The 18,611-nt window shown below is 36.8% G+C and overlaps 1 protein-coding gene across 8 annotated transcripts in view; it reads right to left on the bottom strand.

Annotated features, from left to right (window-relative positions):
• Positions 1-18,611, bottom strand: part of PHACTR1 (phosphatase and actin regulator 1) — a 670,567-nt gene that overhangs the window by 322,789 nt on the left and 329,167 nt on the right. The window contains exon 1 of one of the 8 annotated variants that reach the window (XM_016431768.2): positions 10,484-11,300. The exons of 5 other annotated variants lie outside the window; for them this stretch is intronic. In XM_016431768.2, the coding sequence (XP_016287254.1) occupies positions 10,484-10,730 (247 nt within the window). In that variant the 5' untranslated portion in view covers positions 10,731-11,300. Of the gene's footprint in view, positions 1-10,483; positions 11,301-18,611 lie in introns of those variants that run through there. 2 more of the 8 variants (XM_056823443.1, XM_016431769.2) reach the window with 2 other exon arrangements.

Below are 18,611 nucleotides of genomic sequence, written 5' to 3'. Positions count from 1 at the left end.
TCATAGGAAGTTATAAGGTTTTTAATCTCTGTTTTGGGGTAAAAGTTAATTATTCCCTGATTCCCTTTCCCTTCTCCCTTTAGTTTATTAAACCTGTTATTTTGTTATATATTTATAGTTTTGAACCTTTATTCTACCCACCTCTTTCAGATGTTAGTAGTTCATAATAGTACATGGGTACTGATGTCTTATCTAATTGAGGGTCATGAATTTATAATATCCTATTAATTATTCCAACTAATCTCCTTTACCCTTTTAGCCACATGACTGGGCTACTTTTAAGGCATTATGTTACATGTATTTTTAGAGGAACAGAAGTTTAAAAATAAATCAGTACTGTAGATATTAAAACATTGCCCTTAGAAAGAAACACAGTAGAAAGAGAGGATGAAATTAAAAGAGATAGTGAAAATTAATACTCATTGTTATATTAAAAAATTAAGTGAGGGAGATTATACACTTTGGCCATGTGAAAAAACCCTTGATTTCTCCCCATGATCATAATGACATTTTTGATTCTTAGATTTTTCTATAACATATTCTTTTACAAAGGTCTTGAGATTTCCAACTTGGGGCTATGGCCTTGGGAAATATTTGATTGCATTAATTCAATTTAATTCAACAAGGACTTATTAAGTATTTACCATACCCTGCAGGAAGCAAAGTAGCAAAATGTACAGCAAATTGGCCAAGGAGTCAGGAAGACCTGGAATGAAGTCTTACTTTTGACCCACATTAGCTTTGTGATCCTGGGCAAATTCACTTAATCTCTTAGTGTTCTAAGTAAGTAGACAATGAGTCACAGTTATTAATTTTCAGTGGTAGAATTTCCTCATTAAAAGTTTTTTAAACTGATGAAATTACAGATCTAGTCCTCTCCCCACAAAAATACATAACGCTATCTATGTATATATTATGTATGGTGCAAGGCATTAAGAATAGAAAATACAGAAATAATTTCTCCCTTCCATGGATCTCCTGTCCTCCACTATCTCTCGAAATCTGTCCAACTTTATGTTCAGTTTTCCCATGACACTATCTATCCATCTAATCCTCTTCCATCCCCTTCTCCTTTTGCTTTTAATCTTTCCCAACATCAGAGATTTTTCTAATGAGTCCTGTCTTCTCATTACATGGCCTAAATATGAAGCTTCAGCTTCCTCATTTGACATTTGACCTTCCAGCAAATACTCTGAATTAATTTCTTTAAGTATTAACTGAATTCCTAAAGTCCCTTATAGCTTTTAAATTCTACTATTTTAAGACACAAAAAAGAACCTTTCTAAAAAGGGGATTTGATTGAATTTCAGTGAAAGCATTTCACTGAAATTCTAGCATAATATTATATACTAATGTATCTAAGAGCATTTATATTGAAAATAATTTAAAAACATTTTAATAGTTAAGTTCCTTAAAAAAGTGCAGCTAGAAAAATGGCAAGATTAAAGGGTGAATTTATAGATAGATAGATAGATAGATAGATAGATAGATAGATAAGTAGATAGAAACATTCACCTATTTTTTTTTCATTGATATAAAGACAAACTGCTGTTGTTGGATAATCCATAGGTAGCTAAGTCTCAGAAGCCTAGATTTAAAGGACCTCTGAGTTTGAAGGTCCTTGAAGGCTATCACATTCCACCAGGACCTGGAAACAAATCCACACTAGTTTTTCACAAAGGGTCATTCAGCCTTTGCTTGACAACTTCCAGTGACCAGAAACCATTATGCTTGGAAACAGGCCATTCTGTTTTTTTGGATAACTCATTTTTAGCAGATTTTCCATTACATTGAGTCAAGTTCTGCATCTCTGAAACTTCTTTTGCTCTTAGCTCTACCTTCTGGGGCCAAGCAGAATGAACTTAATTTCTAATTTCTCTTCCACATGACTGACTATTCAAATTCTATCATGTTCCCACCTCTTGTCCAGACTAAATATTCCCAGTATATTCAGCCAATTCTTGAAACTTGCAGTCCATCAATATTTCCAGATTTTTCAGCTGAACTATTTGTTAATGGTAGAACCAAAATTATACTATTCTGTATTTGGGCATTTGATTTTTTAAAACTCACATGGAGGTCTTTAAATTTAAACCAGTTGAATTAATTTCTAAATGGACAGGTCCACTGTTCTAGTCCATCAAAATCTTTTTGGATTCTTATTCTGCCATATGAAATGTTACTTATTCTCCTAACTTTCTGTCATCTGCAACTCTGAAAAAACATGCCTTTTATACTTTCATCCAGATCCACAAAAATGTAGAACAGTTCAAGTACCAAGGACAGATTCAACTTCTAGTGACTGAGAGCCACTAGAGATTCTATCTCTAATGAAGCCAACCATATAGAGCAGTCATGGCAAACCTTTTAGAGTCAGAGTGCTGTGCCTTGTCCCCACCCCATCCCCCAGACTGTATGCTGTGCCCCTCTCAACCACCATATGCTAGGTATAGCCCACCTCTCCTTACCCCACACAAAATAGAGATAAAGCTCTTCCACAGGGCTGCTGGGCAGAGGAGTGGGTAAAGTGAGGAATGTCTTCAGTGAGTGTGGAGAGGGGAGGGAAGTGGCCTGAGCACTCTGATCCCCATCCAGCTCTGCTACCTGTGGGCCAACCAACTTACTCACTATGTCCTCCCATTGGGCTGCTGGGCAGAAGGGTGAGTGATGTGAAAAAATGTCCTCAGGGATGGTGGAAATGGGGAGGGGAGCAGTTCCACCTGAGTCCCTCTGTCTTCCTAGTAACAAACTCTGGAGGTGTCAGATGGGGAGGGAGAATGGTCTAGTACCAATAAAGAATGCTCTGTATTCTATCTTTGGCACTCATACCATAGGTTCACTATCACTGATGTAGAGGTTTCTCTCTAATATGGCAATGGACTAATAATGACTAACTTGTCCTATTTAATATCTACTTTTCTGGTTGATAATCCATGAGATAGGAATGACTTTTACATTCTAAAATGCAATGAAACTTTGTTTTAAACTTTTTTTTTAACTTTGCCAACCTCTGGTGATTTATATCTTCCCATCTGGTCAATAAAGTATATGAGACACTATCAAATGCTTTGCTGAAATGTATGCATAATACACGTGAATATATTACAATTTCCCCCCAATTCTCCAACTTAAAAACTCTGTTATAATACTGTCAAAAAAGATAATGAGGTTGGTTTAGTATGGCTTGTTCTTAATGAATACATGATGGCTTGCATTTCTAAATGACTATAAAATTATCCTCTTAATGGTATGTAGAAGACACCAACGAGCAATTTTGGCACAGTCTCCTTTGTTTTTTATTATATTTTCTCCTCTGAAATATTATATATATATATATATTCTTATAATTTAAAAGTCATTCTGCATATGTGAATATATACATATATCTAAGAAGAAGGAGAAAGAGAGATGGATGGAAAAAAAGGGAAAGAAAAAGACACATAGGTACACAGGGGAGAGATATCTGTTCTTACAAACAGTTTTTTTAAAACTTCAAGAAGAATTATAGGGGGCAGTTAGGTAGCCCAGGGAATAGAAAGCCAGGCCTGGAGATGGTAGGTACTAGTTTCAAATGTGACCTCAGACACTTCATAGCTATATGACCCTGGGCAAGTCACTTAGCCTGGCCCCTCCTCATTCCACCCATTGCTTAGCCCATACTGTTCTTCTGCCTTGGCACCAATAAATAGCATTGATTCTAAGACAGAAGGTAATGGTTGTTTTTAAAAGAAGAATTACATAATAATTTGCCTAGAATTTTATTTCCTTTATAAGTAATTTGAAATGGCATACAGCAGGCTCTTACCAGGTGTTTGTTGACTTGGGGAAAAAATAAATTGTATTCTAACCAATCGAGTTTAATTCATAGAAGTATAGGGTCAAGATCCTAGGACTTGAAGCTAAGAGCATGAACTGAATTACAGTTCTAACTTATTGCTTAAACTCCAAGCAAATAGACCATTGAAATTTTCTGAGCTTCTGTTTCCTCAACTGTCTTGCCTCCCATTACATAGCTAATGAGTCTTAGAGGTGGAATTCAAACTCAGGTCTTTCCTGATTTTAAATCTAGGCTGTATTCCAGTAGATCATGTTTCCTATTTAGGTCCATTTTGCTTAATATAATAGATTATTTTCTCAAAAATTGTATGGAAGCGAAATTATATTTTCCTTGACTTCTACTATACTTTGATGGATGATCTATCTTCATTTAGGATTGTTTTTTGAGGAGGCTCCTAACCCTTAAACTTTTGCCAACTCTCCCATTTCTTATCTTTTTTTAGCTGTTTCTTTCAATAAGATTGTTACTTCCATTGTCACTCTATTTCAGATACACCCAAAGAAGGGTCAGATTATTTATCTGACCATCACTCAATGCCTTTCTATCTTCTATTCCAGAATTCTAAGGTTACTCTCCTTTCATGAGTTCATATACTTCAATTTTATTTTCTGCCTTATCTTCCTAAACTTATTTTTCATACTTACAATGACCCTCAGTGTGCTCATCCTTCCAAATTCCTAGTCCATCCCTTTGCTCTGGGCCTCACTTTCCTATTTTTACAGTGTTAATCTTATGGTTGATCAGTTGAACCATAATATCAGCTACTCTTCAATTTCTTGCTCTTTTTCATGTTGCCAATTATGTATTACAAAACATCAACTTTGGATTAGCCCTTTAGTCCACTTTCTGCTTCCTATTCATATGTTACTAAAATGCGGCATGCAATTTGGTTCATGCTGCATGACAATTCTTATATTCTTTTCTGATTGACTCTATGCAGTCCCACATAATAGTTATCCTAAATGTTGCTTTTTCCTTTTCAGATCTCTTACATGACCCTTTCTATTTTAGCCAAAGACCTTGGTTTCTATTTTACTGAGATAATAGATTTCATTCATCATATGTAAAGCACTTTGTAAACCTAAAATGCACTATATAGATGTTGGGTGTTATTATGACTATTTCACACACACACATACACACACACACACACACACACACACACACACACCTTTCTTTAACATGCTATAGTATTTCATTCTTTGCTACTGTCTCTGAGAAAGAAGTGGACCTTCTCTTTGCCAAGGAAAATCCTACCTATATTTTGGCTTTTGTTTCCATCCTATCACTTTGAGAACTTGACATATTGTTCATTTCCTCATTCTACCCTATTTCCCTACTGCTTGAAAACATGTTTGACTATCATTTTTTCAACATATTATCCTATATCTCTTTTCCTTTCACAGTCAAACTTTTAGAAAATGTTATCTATGCTTGTTGCCTCAATTTCCTCATCTTCAACTTACTTTTCAATGCCTTGCAATTTGATTACTATGGCTCTCTTGCAAAGTCACTTGTGATCTCCGTCTGCTGTCTCTGTCTCTGTCTGTTGTCTCGTCTCTGTCTGTCTGTCTGTCTGTCTGTCTGTCTGTCTGTCTCCTATTTCTGTTAAGGACACTCATATCCTTAGTCTTCTGCCTAATTCAATTCCTATATTCAATCACTTCTCAAGTCTTTTCATTCTTACTTCTCTTAAATCTATCTCCAGCTTTTCACTAACAAAGTCTTGATCTTTGTTCACAGTCATCTATATTTTGGGAGTCTACTTGCCTCCAGGATTTCTATTTCCCAAGATCTTCACACCACTGCTAAATTGATATTCCTAAAACACAGATCTGGCTATGTCAATCTCCCCTACTCATCTGCACTTAAAAATCTTTAATGAATCCTTATAGTATTTAGAATAAAATACAGTCATGTTCATCTGGCATTTAAAGCCCTTAATAATCTGGTTCTCACCTACTTTCCCAGTCTTATTTCACTTATATACCCATGATTTTGCACAATTGATCCCCATGTCTGGGATATATGCCTGCATCTCTGTCTCAAAATATCTCGGGATTCTTAAACACAAATTTAGGTATTACTTCCTATATAAAGCCTTTCTGCATTTTGCTCAATTGATACAACTCTCTCCCTCTTGAAATGTTTGTTCGTTATTTTGTAAATATTTGTATTTCTTCATTTTCATATATGTATTTTTAGTAAAATATAAGCTTTTTGAGGGTTGGGATTTTTTTTTAATTTCCAACACCTCACACAGTGCCTGGCATGTAGTAGATATTTAATAAGAATTTATGGAATTGAAAAACATTGAAGCCACTTGCTGCACTGCAGTGGTGGGGATAATATTGAGTTTGTATATGCCTATTCTATATAAAATTAGTGTTCATTTTGTACTGTATTTTCAAACAATAATATTGTTTTGGAATCTTTAAATCACTTAAGTATATATACATATATGTATATATATATACACTTAAATATATATGTGTGTGTGTGATTTTTTTATTGATGAGGAATAAACACTACCCTGATCCTTTATCAACACTGATCTTCTTTAACTTATGTTTATTTCTGTATCCTCAGATAAGCCTCTGGTCCCTGTATTGTTCCCAACTCTCTAATCTATCCCCCCATTGCCTCTCAGTCTAAATGCCTTTTTAGCCACCCTATCTATCACGCAATCCACCAGTACAGATATATTCAGTATTAAAATTCATATTCTGAACTAAATCAAATTATTAAAAAGATTGATGGATACATGGTAAAGAACAAATAAATGTATCTACTTTATAGGATTTTTTTTGTTTTATTTATTTTAAGACTAACCTGGAAGAAGGCCAGCAATTCAGTGTTGCTAAGGCTGGTAAATATTGGGAACTACTAGACAACTCTAGATATTTTTTAAAAAGCTTTCCCATGTGTGTATGTGTGTGTATAAACATATATGAATATACACAGAAAGAAATATCTAAATGAGGAAAAGAGCAGGTTGGAAAATATTCCATTTTAAATGATTCCAAAGTACTCTCTGCTCCCAAGTTCCATCTTTTCCATATTTATATTCTTCTGGAATGCTGTATGACAGCAAATCATGGCCTAGCACACTCTCAGTATATTACAGTATAAGCAGGTTCCAGAAACTAACCAAGTTAAAATTTAGACATAAGTACTTCTGTGAAAGATATCATCAAGGACATGTATGAAGGGAAAATGAGTTAGATCAGTTACAATGAGAGAATGAAGGACAGACAACCAAAGTATAGCATTGGTGTCTACAAAGTGCTAAAAAAACTCAGAATTTTAGGGCTTCCATGGGAACTTATGGAAAGATTGGGACAATGGTATAAAATTAGAAAGCATGGTTGAAAGCCTGTACCAATGGGAGATTTTTCTCTAAGACCACATACATATTCATCAAAACACCAACAAATAAACATATGTACACACCTGCAACAACTTCAGGTGTTTTTTTTTTCCTTTATGGAAATTCATGGTATACAAGCCAAGATACAAGCCTGTCACAGATTGCTGTTTGAAATATTCTAAAATGCTTAATGAGATGACTGACATAACTACTGTTTTATGAATGAAGAAAACTGTGTGAGATTTATAGTTTTGTAAAATCAATGGGCTCATCAATTAAAAAGATAAGGACAGAACCAATGAAACTACTTAGAATCAAGAGTGGCATCATATTAAAAAAATAACCAGATTCTAATATTTTTGAATCATTGATATCAATCACAAAAGTGTGCTCACCCTACTGGGTACAGAATTAGTCTTTCCTCACAGGGCACGGTCTCAGAGCTAAATCTCTGTCTCTGTCTGTCTGTCTGTCTGTCTGTCTGTCTGTCTCTCTCTCACACACACACACATATACACATACACACACGATACATTCTGAGAAGCTGGCATTAATAGATCATTGGGTCTAATGTAAGATAAATGGAACTGAAGATGCACATTCCCTTAAAAGAACATGCTATATGGGATAGTTAATGTCAGAGAATTCTAGGATTTAGGAGCTTGAAAGAATCTTAGAGGTCATCAAGTTTAGAAGTGTCACATATGTAGCCTGTGGGTTCCATGTGGCCCATAATGCTCCCCAAGTGTGGCTGGAACCAGATTAATATGGAATTGAAATATTTAGTACAATAAGTAAAATGTAATAAAACTCAAATAATACTAATATATGCTTATATAAGTCAATATGCAGCCCACAGGGCTTCTTAAATGTTAGTGGCTCCCATTTCTATTTGAATTTGACATCATTCATCTAATTCAATATCTCAATTTGGAGGAAAAAAACTGAGTCCTGGAGACACAATATAATTTACCTACCTTAGTTCCAGAGGAGAGAGATTATTTATATTTTTAATGAAAATTCTATGAAAGCTTAAATGTTGACGTATCCTAATAGCTTCTCCATGTGTTAATAGTTGTAAATATTCCATTTCTTCAGAATTCTTTTGAGAAAAATATATATCTATGTTTGTTGCCTGAATGACTTACTCTTAGAACATCATAATGTAAGAGTTATGATTTGTATGGATACCTTTATCAATTCAACAAACCCTTGCAAAAAAGCCTGGTTTATCTGTACTTTTTGAAGTCTAAATCAAATAAACAGATTTTCCAGAGGACTCAGTCACTAACACTTCTGTACTAAAAGCAGAAGGGTTAAATTCTTGACCTCATTCTCTTTAAAGGTTTAAATGAGCTCCCAATACATTTAGGTAGGCAGCTTCATCCATGCAAAATGATAACTGCAAGACACTTCAGTGTGTCTTCAGAGAGAAGCCAATATAATCTTCCCTGTGGTTAGACTCTTCTGAAATTAAATACTTACATATCAAAGGAGGAGTCCTTACCTTCTGAATAACTAGAAACTAGAATACATGCAGATAAGAAATTCCTGCAGTGAGCACTAAAAGCTATGCCTCAATAGTACTAAGAATGCAGAAAGCAGACACACACTAGTGTACATGCAGTCAGAAGCTATGTTTATACACACACACATACATATGAGTAAAATGATATTCTTTTGTAGCTATGCCAACATTTAGAAATATAAGAATGAGACAAATCTGTGATAGCTATCAATACTTTTTCTTTGGGACGAGGTAGGGTGGGGGCTTGATTTAGCTAAATCAGCCAGGGTTTCTCCAGAAAGAAGACATCTTACCTTCATTCTAGTGTAAATGCTTTGTGTTTATATCTGTAAAGACTTTATTTGCAGTCATTGGAGGTGGTCATCAAAATTCTTAAGAGTAAGAACTACAAATTATACAAAATAACTGTGTAGCACCCCCCAAGCTGAATCTTACTAAGTCTTAGGATAGTCAGAAAAAAGCATTCCTTCCAATTAGTCCCAGGTTCTCTCTAGTCTAAGCTGAAAAGCCATTCCACAAAGCCTCTCTGGCAGTTTAATCAAAGAGAAGTATAATTACACTAGTAGGACTCTAATTTTGAAAAGACATTAGTGAAGCCCTCCTCACTTCATTAGGCTGAACTCCACTGGTTGGCAAAAGAGAATTCTCAGTAATATTTGCTGCTCTGGTGGGAACAAACTAAACCATCTCTGCTTGTATGAAGATTCCCTCACCCAAGAAATCAAGCAGGTAGAGGAGCAGAAAAGGAAGGGAGCTTCTCAATGGCTAGCTTTTATGATGATAAGCTAACGTTTTCAACCTCATATTTGCTGCCTAAAACTTTTCTCTGACCTTCAGGAACTGAGGTGTTCTCTAAATACTTCCAGGCTGATACTCCCCCCACCCCAATCATTATGAAATGTCACCATATTTGGTGACAACCTGCATGGGGAAGTGTCTGTCTGGACTACTGTAAGGCATTCTTACTTAATTTCAAGCTCTGGGGAGATAGGTCCTTGCAGAATGAACCTTTTTTTTTTTTTTTTTTAAATCACAACTTAAGCTTTGATAAGTGGGAGGGGCCCTGGGTGGACCCAGGCACAAGTCCCCTCAGTCTCTCCACTGAGGTGTCTCCCCTTCCATTCTCCTGGATTTGGGATGTTTGGTTCCTTCAAAGCTGTCGCTAGGCAGCTGTCAAAAATCCAAGGCCATATATCACCCTCCTGAAACATCATTCCATAACTCCACGGGTCTTTAAAAGGATGAGCTACCACCCCGGGGTGCAGTCACCACACCCCAAAGCGATATTGCAGAAAAGCTAACCACCTCTAACAGTCAAGCCCAGCAAAGCCTACTGCCATAAAGGGTGAAAGTTTGGGGTGGGGTTGGGGCAAACAAGGTGAATCAAAAAGACCCCAACCACCACAAAACTGGCAAAGTTCACCAACCCTCCTCATACAGTGACCTAATAGAGTTGTCTGGTCCTTTCACCTGTTTCAAAACCGTATTTCCCACAGCAAAGAGAAGACGCTACTAGTCTTGGATTCTCCCGCTAACGCTCTCCCAAAGAAGTCCTCCATGTGCTTTATTCTTGGGTTCTCTCCCTGTGCCCTTGCAGTCAGAGATCGCAAGCTAAGCATCCAGCAAGTGCCAACCATGCACACACGAAGAGAAGCAGGGGAACACAAACAAACCTCCCCTCCTCTCCAGCCGCTCCCTTGCTTCCCTCTCCTACAAATGTCTGCACGGAAGACATCCCAGCACTCACCGTCCCGGGTGTCCTCCCCGCGACTGCAGTTGCTACAAATGTGTTTAATCTCCTTACTTATGTGGCAGTGGATCACGAAGGATACATTGTTGTTAGGCGCGGGCTCCTTCAGGGGTCTCATCCTCATCAAATAGAAAGCTTTCTTTTTCGGTTTCTCCAAGCTCGGGTCTGGCCCCGAGCCCTGCCTGCAGCCCAGAGAAGGCAAAGCAAACATCCCAGGCTGCCCTGTGGGTGAGTGATGTGCCATCCTCTCACTCTCCGCTGAGCTCGGATCTGTCACACGGGCAGGGACTCTCTCCCTCGTACACACACCCCTTTCCCCCACCCACCAAGGGGTGTATAAGCTATAGTTCTAGCTATTAAACGGGAAGGTAGGGAGGAGGTGAAGGGGAAGTGGGAAGCAGTGGGGCTGTGGGGGTGTGGAGTGGAGGGGGAGATGGGGGCAGGGAGGAAGCTCTAACAAAATCCTAGTGACCTCTGTGACCTAGATGCCTTAACCAATCCCCCAAATTTTAGCTGGAGATTGCCCCTAGTAAGTTAATTTCTTGAACCTACCTGAGGTGCTTCTCACTTTCCTGGGTCTCAGATGAACAGATTTCCCTTACCACTGTTACCTCCCCCTCCTCCCAACTTAAGCATCTTCAGCAGCAAATCAGTTTGGTCTTTTCCTTTTTTCCCCTTTCCCCTCTCCAGCTACCTTTGCATGCTCCAGGTGTCCATCTCCCTCCCCTGATAAGTATCATCACCCAGAAACTCACTGTCATTATGAACCCTCTAGAGAAACACGGTGCCTATGTAGCATCTCTGGAACCGGAATAATCTAGCATTCTCAAGCCAAGTAACCAATTGTACATTACTTCTACTCCAGCAGGCAACCCAGGCATTTCAATATCACTGGCTAAAAATTTTACAGTATTACTCAGAGCGAACCTGCAGCCCTGTCTTCTCACAGGGCCCCAAATGCCAAGCTATTGAGGAAGATAATGGCCAGTCCTTCTCTTCTGTTCAATAATGATGCCCCTCTGCCTTTTAAAGTTAATATTTTCTTGCACTTAATTGGGTTCCTCTTAGGCTTTCCTCACAGCACTGATAAAGCTTTGCAATGACAACTGACACCAAATTAAACTTCTAAATAGATGATAGATTCTTAAAATATGGCGAATTCATGGCGCACTTAAGAGGCATTGTTAATTTCTAGCTGAAAACAATAGCCTTTGCCCTCTTTGTCTTTCCTGTCAAAATAGCTTTATCTAAAGGATTTCAATGCTCTGGCCAGTATTTCAAGGTCAAATAGCCTCCTACGGCAAGTTTGGTACAGTCTCAATAATTCCCTTTCCTTTCTATATAGTGGAGCATCAAAGAAGGGTTTCCAAGGGTGGAATTCCATTGCTGCCCCCTCTCCCAAACTTTAAAAGTTGAAAACATATAGGAACATCCACAGAAAAAGAAAACCAACTATGTAGAACCATAACTAGGGCAGGATGATCAGAATTTTTTTTTTTTTGCAGGGTGCCACAATTTAGAGGGTGCAAATGTACTTGTAGTACTTAATCAACAGAAAAAAAATGAGTTTAGCACAATAGGGACTATGACTCCACCTGCAATTTTATTAGTATAAACAACTCTCCCCACAAAGACAAATTGGTACTTTTCCTACAACTTAAAGTCTGACAACACTGTCTAGAGCATTGGGAAGTTAATTAAGTAACGTCTCCAAGGTCACAGAGCCAGGATATGTCAGATGCTAGTGTTGAACCCTGGTCTTGGCCCAAAGATCATCTCTGTCTACTACTCATGCTGTCTTTGAATTAATAAGGATAATTTTTGTTTAAAAAATCTGTAGATAGTTGGCTCTGTATATGGAAAGTCAGACCTATAGATGGGAGTCCTTAGTTCAAATATGCACTCAGATACTTCCTAGCTGTGTAGTTGGTCACTTAATCCCCACTGCTTAGACCTTATCACTCTTCTTCCTTGGAACCTACACTTAGTCTTGATTCTAAGTCAGAAGGTAAGGGTGTTGTTGTTTTTTTTTTTAAGAATTTGTAAAAATAAGAAAAAGAGACAGTCCATTTCTATCTTTCTCCCTCTAAGAACACCCTCAAGTGATCTCCACTGCCCTTCCCTGCAGGATTTCTTCCCCACCCCTCACAATCTGCTGTTAAATTTGTTTCTAAAAGTTGATTTGAGTGTGTACTGTAGTTCATGCATTTTTTTTTCTTGTCCCAGCTCTACAAATATGGTTTCCAAGTGTAGTTTCACCTTACATCTGTACATTTTACCACTGATTTTACTCATTACTTAGAATATTATCATCTGGAAGGTGCCATTGCCAAATCTTATAGACTGTTTGGTCTAGTCCAATAGGAAGACAAGTACAAACGTTCATTACCTCACTCAGAGAAATGCTAGTGACCAGAATCTATGACCTCCTGAAAAAGAAATCTATCAAGTAGACAAGAACTAAGATCTTTCTGTTATACTCATAGATGATTTGACCTTAACTAACCTCTTTACTGTAGGTATCAGAAGGTTGAGTAATTTCTCACCTCTAGTCTCTATTACTAAACAAAATGCCTAATGACTTTTCAAACTGTCCACAGCTAAATCTCCCTGTAATTTGCTCTTGGCAGATTTATGTCACTTTGTTCCTGGCTAATTATAAGCCTGAATTCCAGAATGGGAAACTACCTATTTGTCATGCAGCTTAAATGTATGCAAAGGCAGATTAAGGCCTTTTGGGGGCCCTAGGCACCCATATTTTGGGGGCACTAGAAGGTCTTTTATACTATTTTGATACTCCTTTGTTTTAAAAAGCAACTATGGTGCCATACCCAACAAAATCCCTTTATAAATATTATACCACTTAAAAATGGAAAACATGATTATTTTTCTATCATATTATTTTATGTTTTTTTCCATTTTAATTCTATTTTAAATTTGTAATTTTAAATAAGCTATAAATTCTATTTTGTTTTTATTTTTAAAACATAAGAAATAGTAGAGTTTTAACAACTATATTCCTAAAATCTAGAATCACATGGAGTACAAATTAAACAAAATTAAAACAAAAATGAAATTCATGAGCAAAGAATTTTAGAAAATAGAACAAATATGAAATTAAAATAAAAATCATATATTTTTAATAATTCATCCTTCCTCTCAAACTCAAGCAGAGAGTACTATGTAATGATCAGTAGTGAACCTGAGCCTACATCATTAGGAAGTTGCACTCCGTTTAACTAGGATGGTCTGGAGGCAAAGGGAACTTAATACTGGGAGAATAAGCATTCTGCTGTGTCAGATATCAGACATAAGACATCAGAGGCACACTTATGATGTATCTGTATAAGAGTGGTAAAAGAGAGATGCCAGTAGAGGGCCAACCAGTAAAGAAATCATTTGAAGCCTGTACTAGTTAACTATGAAATACATAATCTGCTTATTTTGGGAGCATCTACTTACATGCCAAGAGTAACTAGGGGGTAATCTTGCACTAGATATAAGCAGATGTTATAGAGTACTAGATTCCAGAAAATATATACAATATTACCATTTTCTTTTCCCTATCTTCCACTATTTAGATACATAAATATATGTACACACAATCACACACAGACACATACACATACACACACATACAAAGTATATTCTTATATATACTTACTAGACTGTAAGGTGACTCTGGATATAATGCTGAACCCAGAGTCAAGAAGTCTTGAATTCAAATCTAGATCTGTATATTTCCTAAGTGTGTGACTCTAAGCAAGTCAATAACCTTTGATTATCTTAACTAAAGAATCTATTGGATCCAATGAAGAAGGAAATGACAAACCACTTCAGGTATCCTTACAAAGAAAACTCCATGGATAGCTATGGGGTCACAAAGAATCAGATAGGAGTGAACAACTGAAAGACAACAGTATATTCTTATCACACAACATGTCCATTGTATGTTTGGCACTGTGCTAAGTACAGAGTCTACAAATACAAAATATGAAATAATCTCTACCCTCAACAAGTATATACAGAATAAATATAACATATATGTATATATGTATAAGTGGTATATATGTATATACATATGTGAGAATATGAGGTTAAATGTTTTATATATAAATTAAAATGTACATTAGATGTATATCTTTTTTTAACCCTTACCTTCCATCTTGGAGTCAATACTATGTATTGGCTCCAAGGCAGAAGAGCAGTAAGGGCTAGGCAATGGGGGTTAAGTGACTTGCCCAGGGTCACACAGCTGGGAAGTGTCTGAGGACAAATTTGAACCCAGGTCCTCCTGTCTCTATACCTGACTCTCAAGCCACTGAGCCACCCAGCTTCCCCCTAGATGTATATCTATTTAACCTCATTTGATATTTGATATATAATTGCACAGGAGGTTAAGTTATATATATATATATATATATATATATATATATATATATATATATATACACTCAAATATATACTAGCAAATGTTTAACAACCAGGCTCTTCAGAAAAAAAAAGTTGATGCACATTATTTTAAATTTAATCTATATTATTAACATTTTCTTAATTACAGACAATAAAAAAGAAAATAAATCAAGCCCTGTTTCATATTGATGACAATATTCTGAGGTATTCACATTGAAAATTCTGTATCTGATTAAAGCAACCAGTGATTCTTTGCTCAGTCTCAGGTGATAAGAGATAAGTCTCAGTTTTTAAAAAACAAGATAATCCTCTTTAATGAGAACAAGGCAGGGCAGGTGAGACACAGAGAGAAAGCGAGAGAGACGAGAGATAGAGAGAGAAAGAGAGAGAGAGACAGACAGACAGACAGAGTCCCTATGAAAAGCTGTATACCTTAAGCAATATAACTTTATTGCTTTGAGTTTAAAACAAAACTAAATAAATACATAGCCCCTCAAATTCTCTGCTTGGATTCAGGAAAGATTTTGTGTTGTTTCAAGAGCTAAGCATCACTTTGTCCTATTGTTGAAAGAGAAGATGAATCATGAAATCTTAAAGTAAGAACTTTCCTACCTAATGTAATCAACAACCAAAAATCATTTGCTTTGTATCTACTATATACCAGCCATGGAAAATAAGAAATACAAAGAAAAGCACAATTCCTATTCTCCTGTCCATTCCTTTTGAAACATATGACAAAGAAGGCATCAATAGATTCCCCATTTCCTCAACATCTTTGGGTATTGGAATCCTTTTCTTCCTTAAGGATCCATTTCAGGTGCAATGAGGCTTTGGAGGAAGGCATAACACATGGGGTAGCTAGGTGGAATAGTGAACAAAAGTGGCACAGAACTGGAAACTGAAGGCATGTCTATCAATTGAGAAATAGCTGTACAAACTGTGGTATATGATTGTGATGAAATACTATTGTGTCATAAAAAATAACAAACAAAATGATCATGAAAAAAGCCTGAAAAGACTTATATGAAGTGATACAAAATGAAGTGAGCAGAACCAGGAGAATATTGTGCACAGTAATAGCAATAAAATACAATGATCAACTATGATGGACTTAATTATTATCAGCAATATAAGGGTCCGGGATAATCCCAAGAGAACCGTAATAAAAAATCCACTACTATAGAAGGAAATGACAGTCTGACTGTAGATCGAAGGATTCCATTCTTCATTTTATTTCTCTGCGAATTTTTCTCTAGTGTAAGTGATATGTGTCTTCTTTCATAAGATGACCATAGAAATATGTATTGTATGATGACATATCTACAACCTATATCATATTATCTGCCAACTTGAGGAAGAGAGAAGGGTAGGAAGGAGGGAGAGAACACAAACTGCAAAATGTCAGAAAATGATTAATAAAAATTGCACTAACATGTAATCTGGAAAAAAATACTAAAAAAGAGGAAATGGCAAAAAAAAAACCCTCCTTTACCTTTGCCTAGAAAATATACAAAGAGGTAAAGAAGAGTGAGACATGGTTGAAAAGATTGCATAACAACAAAGACAGCAATAACAGAGAGTAATAACTCCATTCCTTGGATTTGGAGTCAAAGGACCAGAATTTTAGTCTGTCTGTTCTTACTAGTTGTATGACCTTTGGATAAATCACTTAATATCTCCTATCCTCATTTTCTTTTGTGGCTAAAAAATAGAGTTCAGACTAAATTCCTTTTATCTGTACCCAAAGCTCTAAATCAATGAAATTGCCACTGTTGCTCTCCTGTGAACTTTTGTTCAGTTGTTCAGTCTTGTCCATCTTTTCCTGACTCCATGGACTTTTGTCCATGAGGTTTTCTTGGTAAAGATACTGGAGTGGTTTGCTATTTTCTTCTCCAATATGTCACCATTTTACAGATGAAGAACTGAGGCAAATAGGAATTAAGGGACTTGCTCAGGTTCATACAGCAAATAAATGTCTGAGTCTAAATTTGAACTCAGATATTCCTGAGTCCTGGCCTGGTACTCTATCCACTGCTTCATATAGCCCCAAATATAACTTCATATAAAATTATTTGTATATCATCTTACACTTTCTAATAGATTGTGAGGTCTTTGAGAGAAACAAGTGTGTCATTTCCCACCTTTATATGGCCAGTATCTAGCATAATCTCTGGCATATCATTGATGCTTATTAATATATGCACATTTGAGTTTGGAACCCTTTTTTACAATTTTATTTTGCCAGCACTTATCTGGACCAGCCTCAAGGTAAAAAGAAAGTCTTCCTAGGTCTTGTCTTCTACTAGGCAGGTGCCCTATGTACTTAGTATATAGGCTTCCCTTAAACCATCTGCCAGTGCTATTCCACTCTAACAACCCAATGGCATTCAATGCCAAGATCACCTTATAAAGAATCTGCATTTGCCTCAGCCCATAAGACAAAAATATGTTCAATTATGGTCTACATAATTATGGCTAGAGCCTGCTGTTGCTGCTGCTAATCAAACTCCTTGCACAGAGAATGGAAAGAAATTAGCATATTGCAGTATTCCTAGAGGGAAAAAAATTGTGGTCTTTTTTGGCTTTAAAAAAAAAGAAAAAAGAAAACAGAAGGGACAGGCAACAGCAGTCATTGAAAAAGCACTATGAGCTGAGACTGTAGAGGGAGGGAATGTTTTGGAGTCACATGGAATTTTGCACCTGCTTATTCTGTGACACCTTCTGAAACCTCCCAGGAATCCGGGGCTATTTCCTCCTGCAGGTGTACAGGGCTTAGAATTCTCCCTCTATGACACTGGGCAGTTGTGATAGGCATATATATTGTGGATCAACTACCTGAGTGCTGGGAGGAGGGATGAAAGACATTTGATATGATCCTTGCCTTATAGGACCTTAAAAAGTATTGCAAGAGAGGTGGATTATATATGAGTGATATCTATGGGGGAACACATCAGGGTAGAGCCCTTCGTTGTAAACCACACACTTAGCATAGTGTTTTGTACATGCTAGACCTTCAGTAAATGTGACTGTATAACTATAAGCAATAAATAAGCCCTTGCGAGAGTCTGTGGGATGGTAGGGTTTCTGGAATGAGCAAGACGAGAGAGGAATACTTGGGGAAAAATTGAAGGGGTAAAGGTGAGTTTTAAAAAAATATTTTGAAGGTGAGGAAAGAAGTTATTTGGCAGAGAGCAAAAGCAGGGAGCCCAGAGTGAGGTCAGAGAGGGGAGGAATTCATGACTGTGTCAGGTAATAATCAGCATTACAGGCATACCTCAGAGATATTGAGGGTTCCACTCCAGATCACAGCAATAAAGTGAATATCACAATACATTGAGTCATAGGAATTTTTTGGTTCCCTGGGGGATATAAAATGTATGCTCACACTATACTATAGTTTATTAAGTGTACAATTGTATGCTGTCTAAAAACAATACATATACCTTAATTAAAAATACCTTATTGCTAAAAAAAAATGCTAAGCATCATCTGAGCCTTCAGTGAGTCATAATCTTTTTGTTGGTGGGAGGATCTTGCCTTGATGTTGATGGCTCCTGACCATTCAGGTGGTGGTTGCAGGGGGCTTGGGTGGCTGTGGCAATTTCTTAAAATAAGACAACAATAAAGTTTGCAACTTTGGTTGACTCTTCCTTTAATTTGAACACTTAGAAACCTTAGGGTAATAACTTAGGGTTATTGATTTCAAAATTGT

Source organism: Monodelphis domestica, chromosome 3 (assembly GCF_027887165.1).
Source record: "Monodelphis domestica isolate mMonDom1 chromosome 3, mMonDom1.pri, whole genome shotgun sequence".
Lineage (NCBI taxonomy): Eukaryota > Metazoa > Chordata > Mammalia > Didelphimorphia > Didelphidae > Monodelphis > Monodelphis domestica.
The sequence above is the reverse complement of the archived record's forward strand: the minus strand, read 5'-3'. Positions and strand labels throughout refer to the sequence as shown.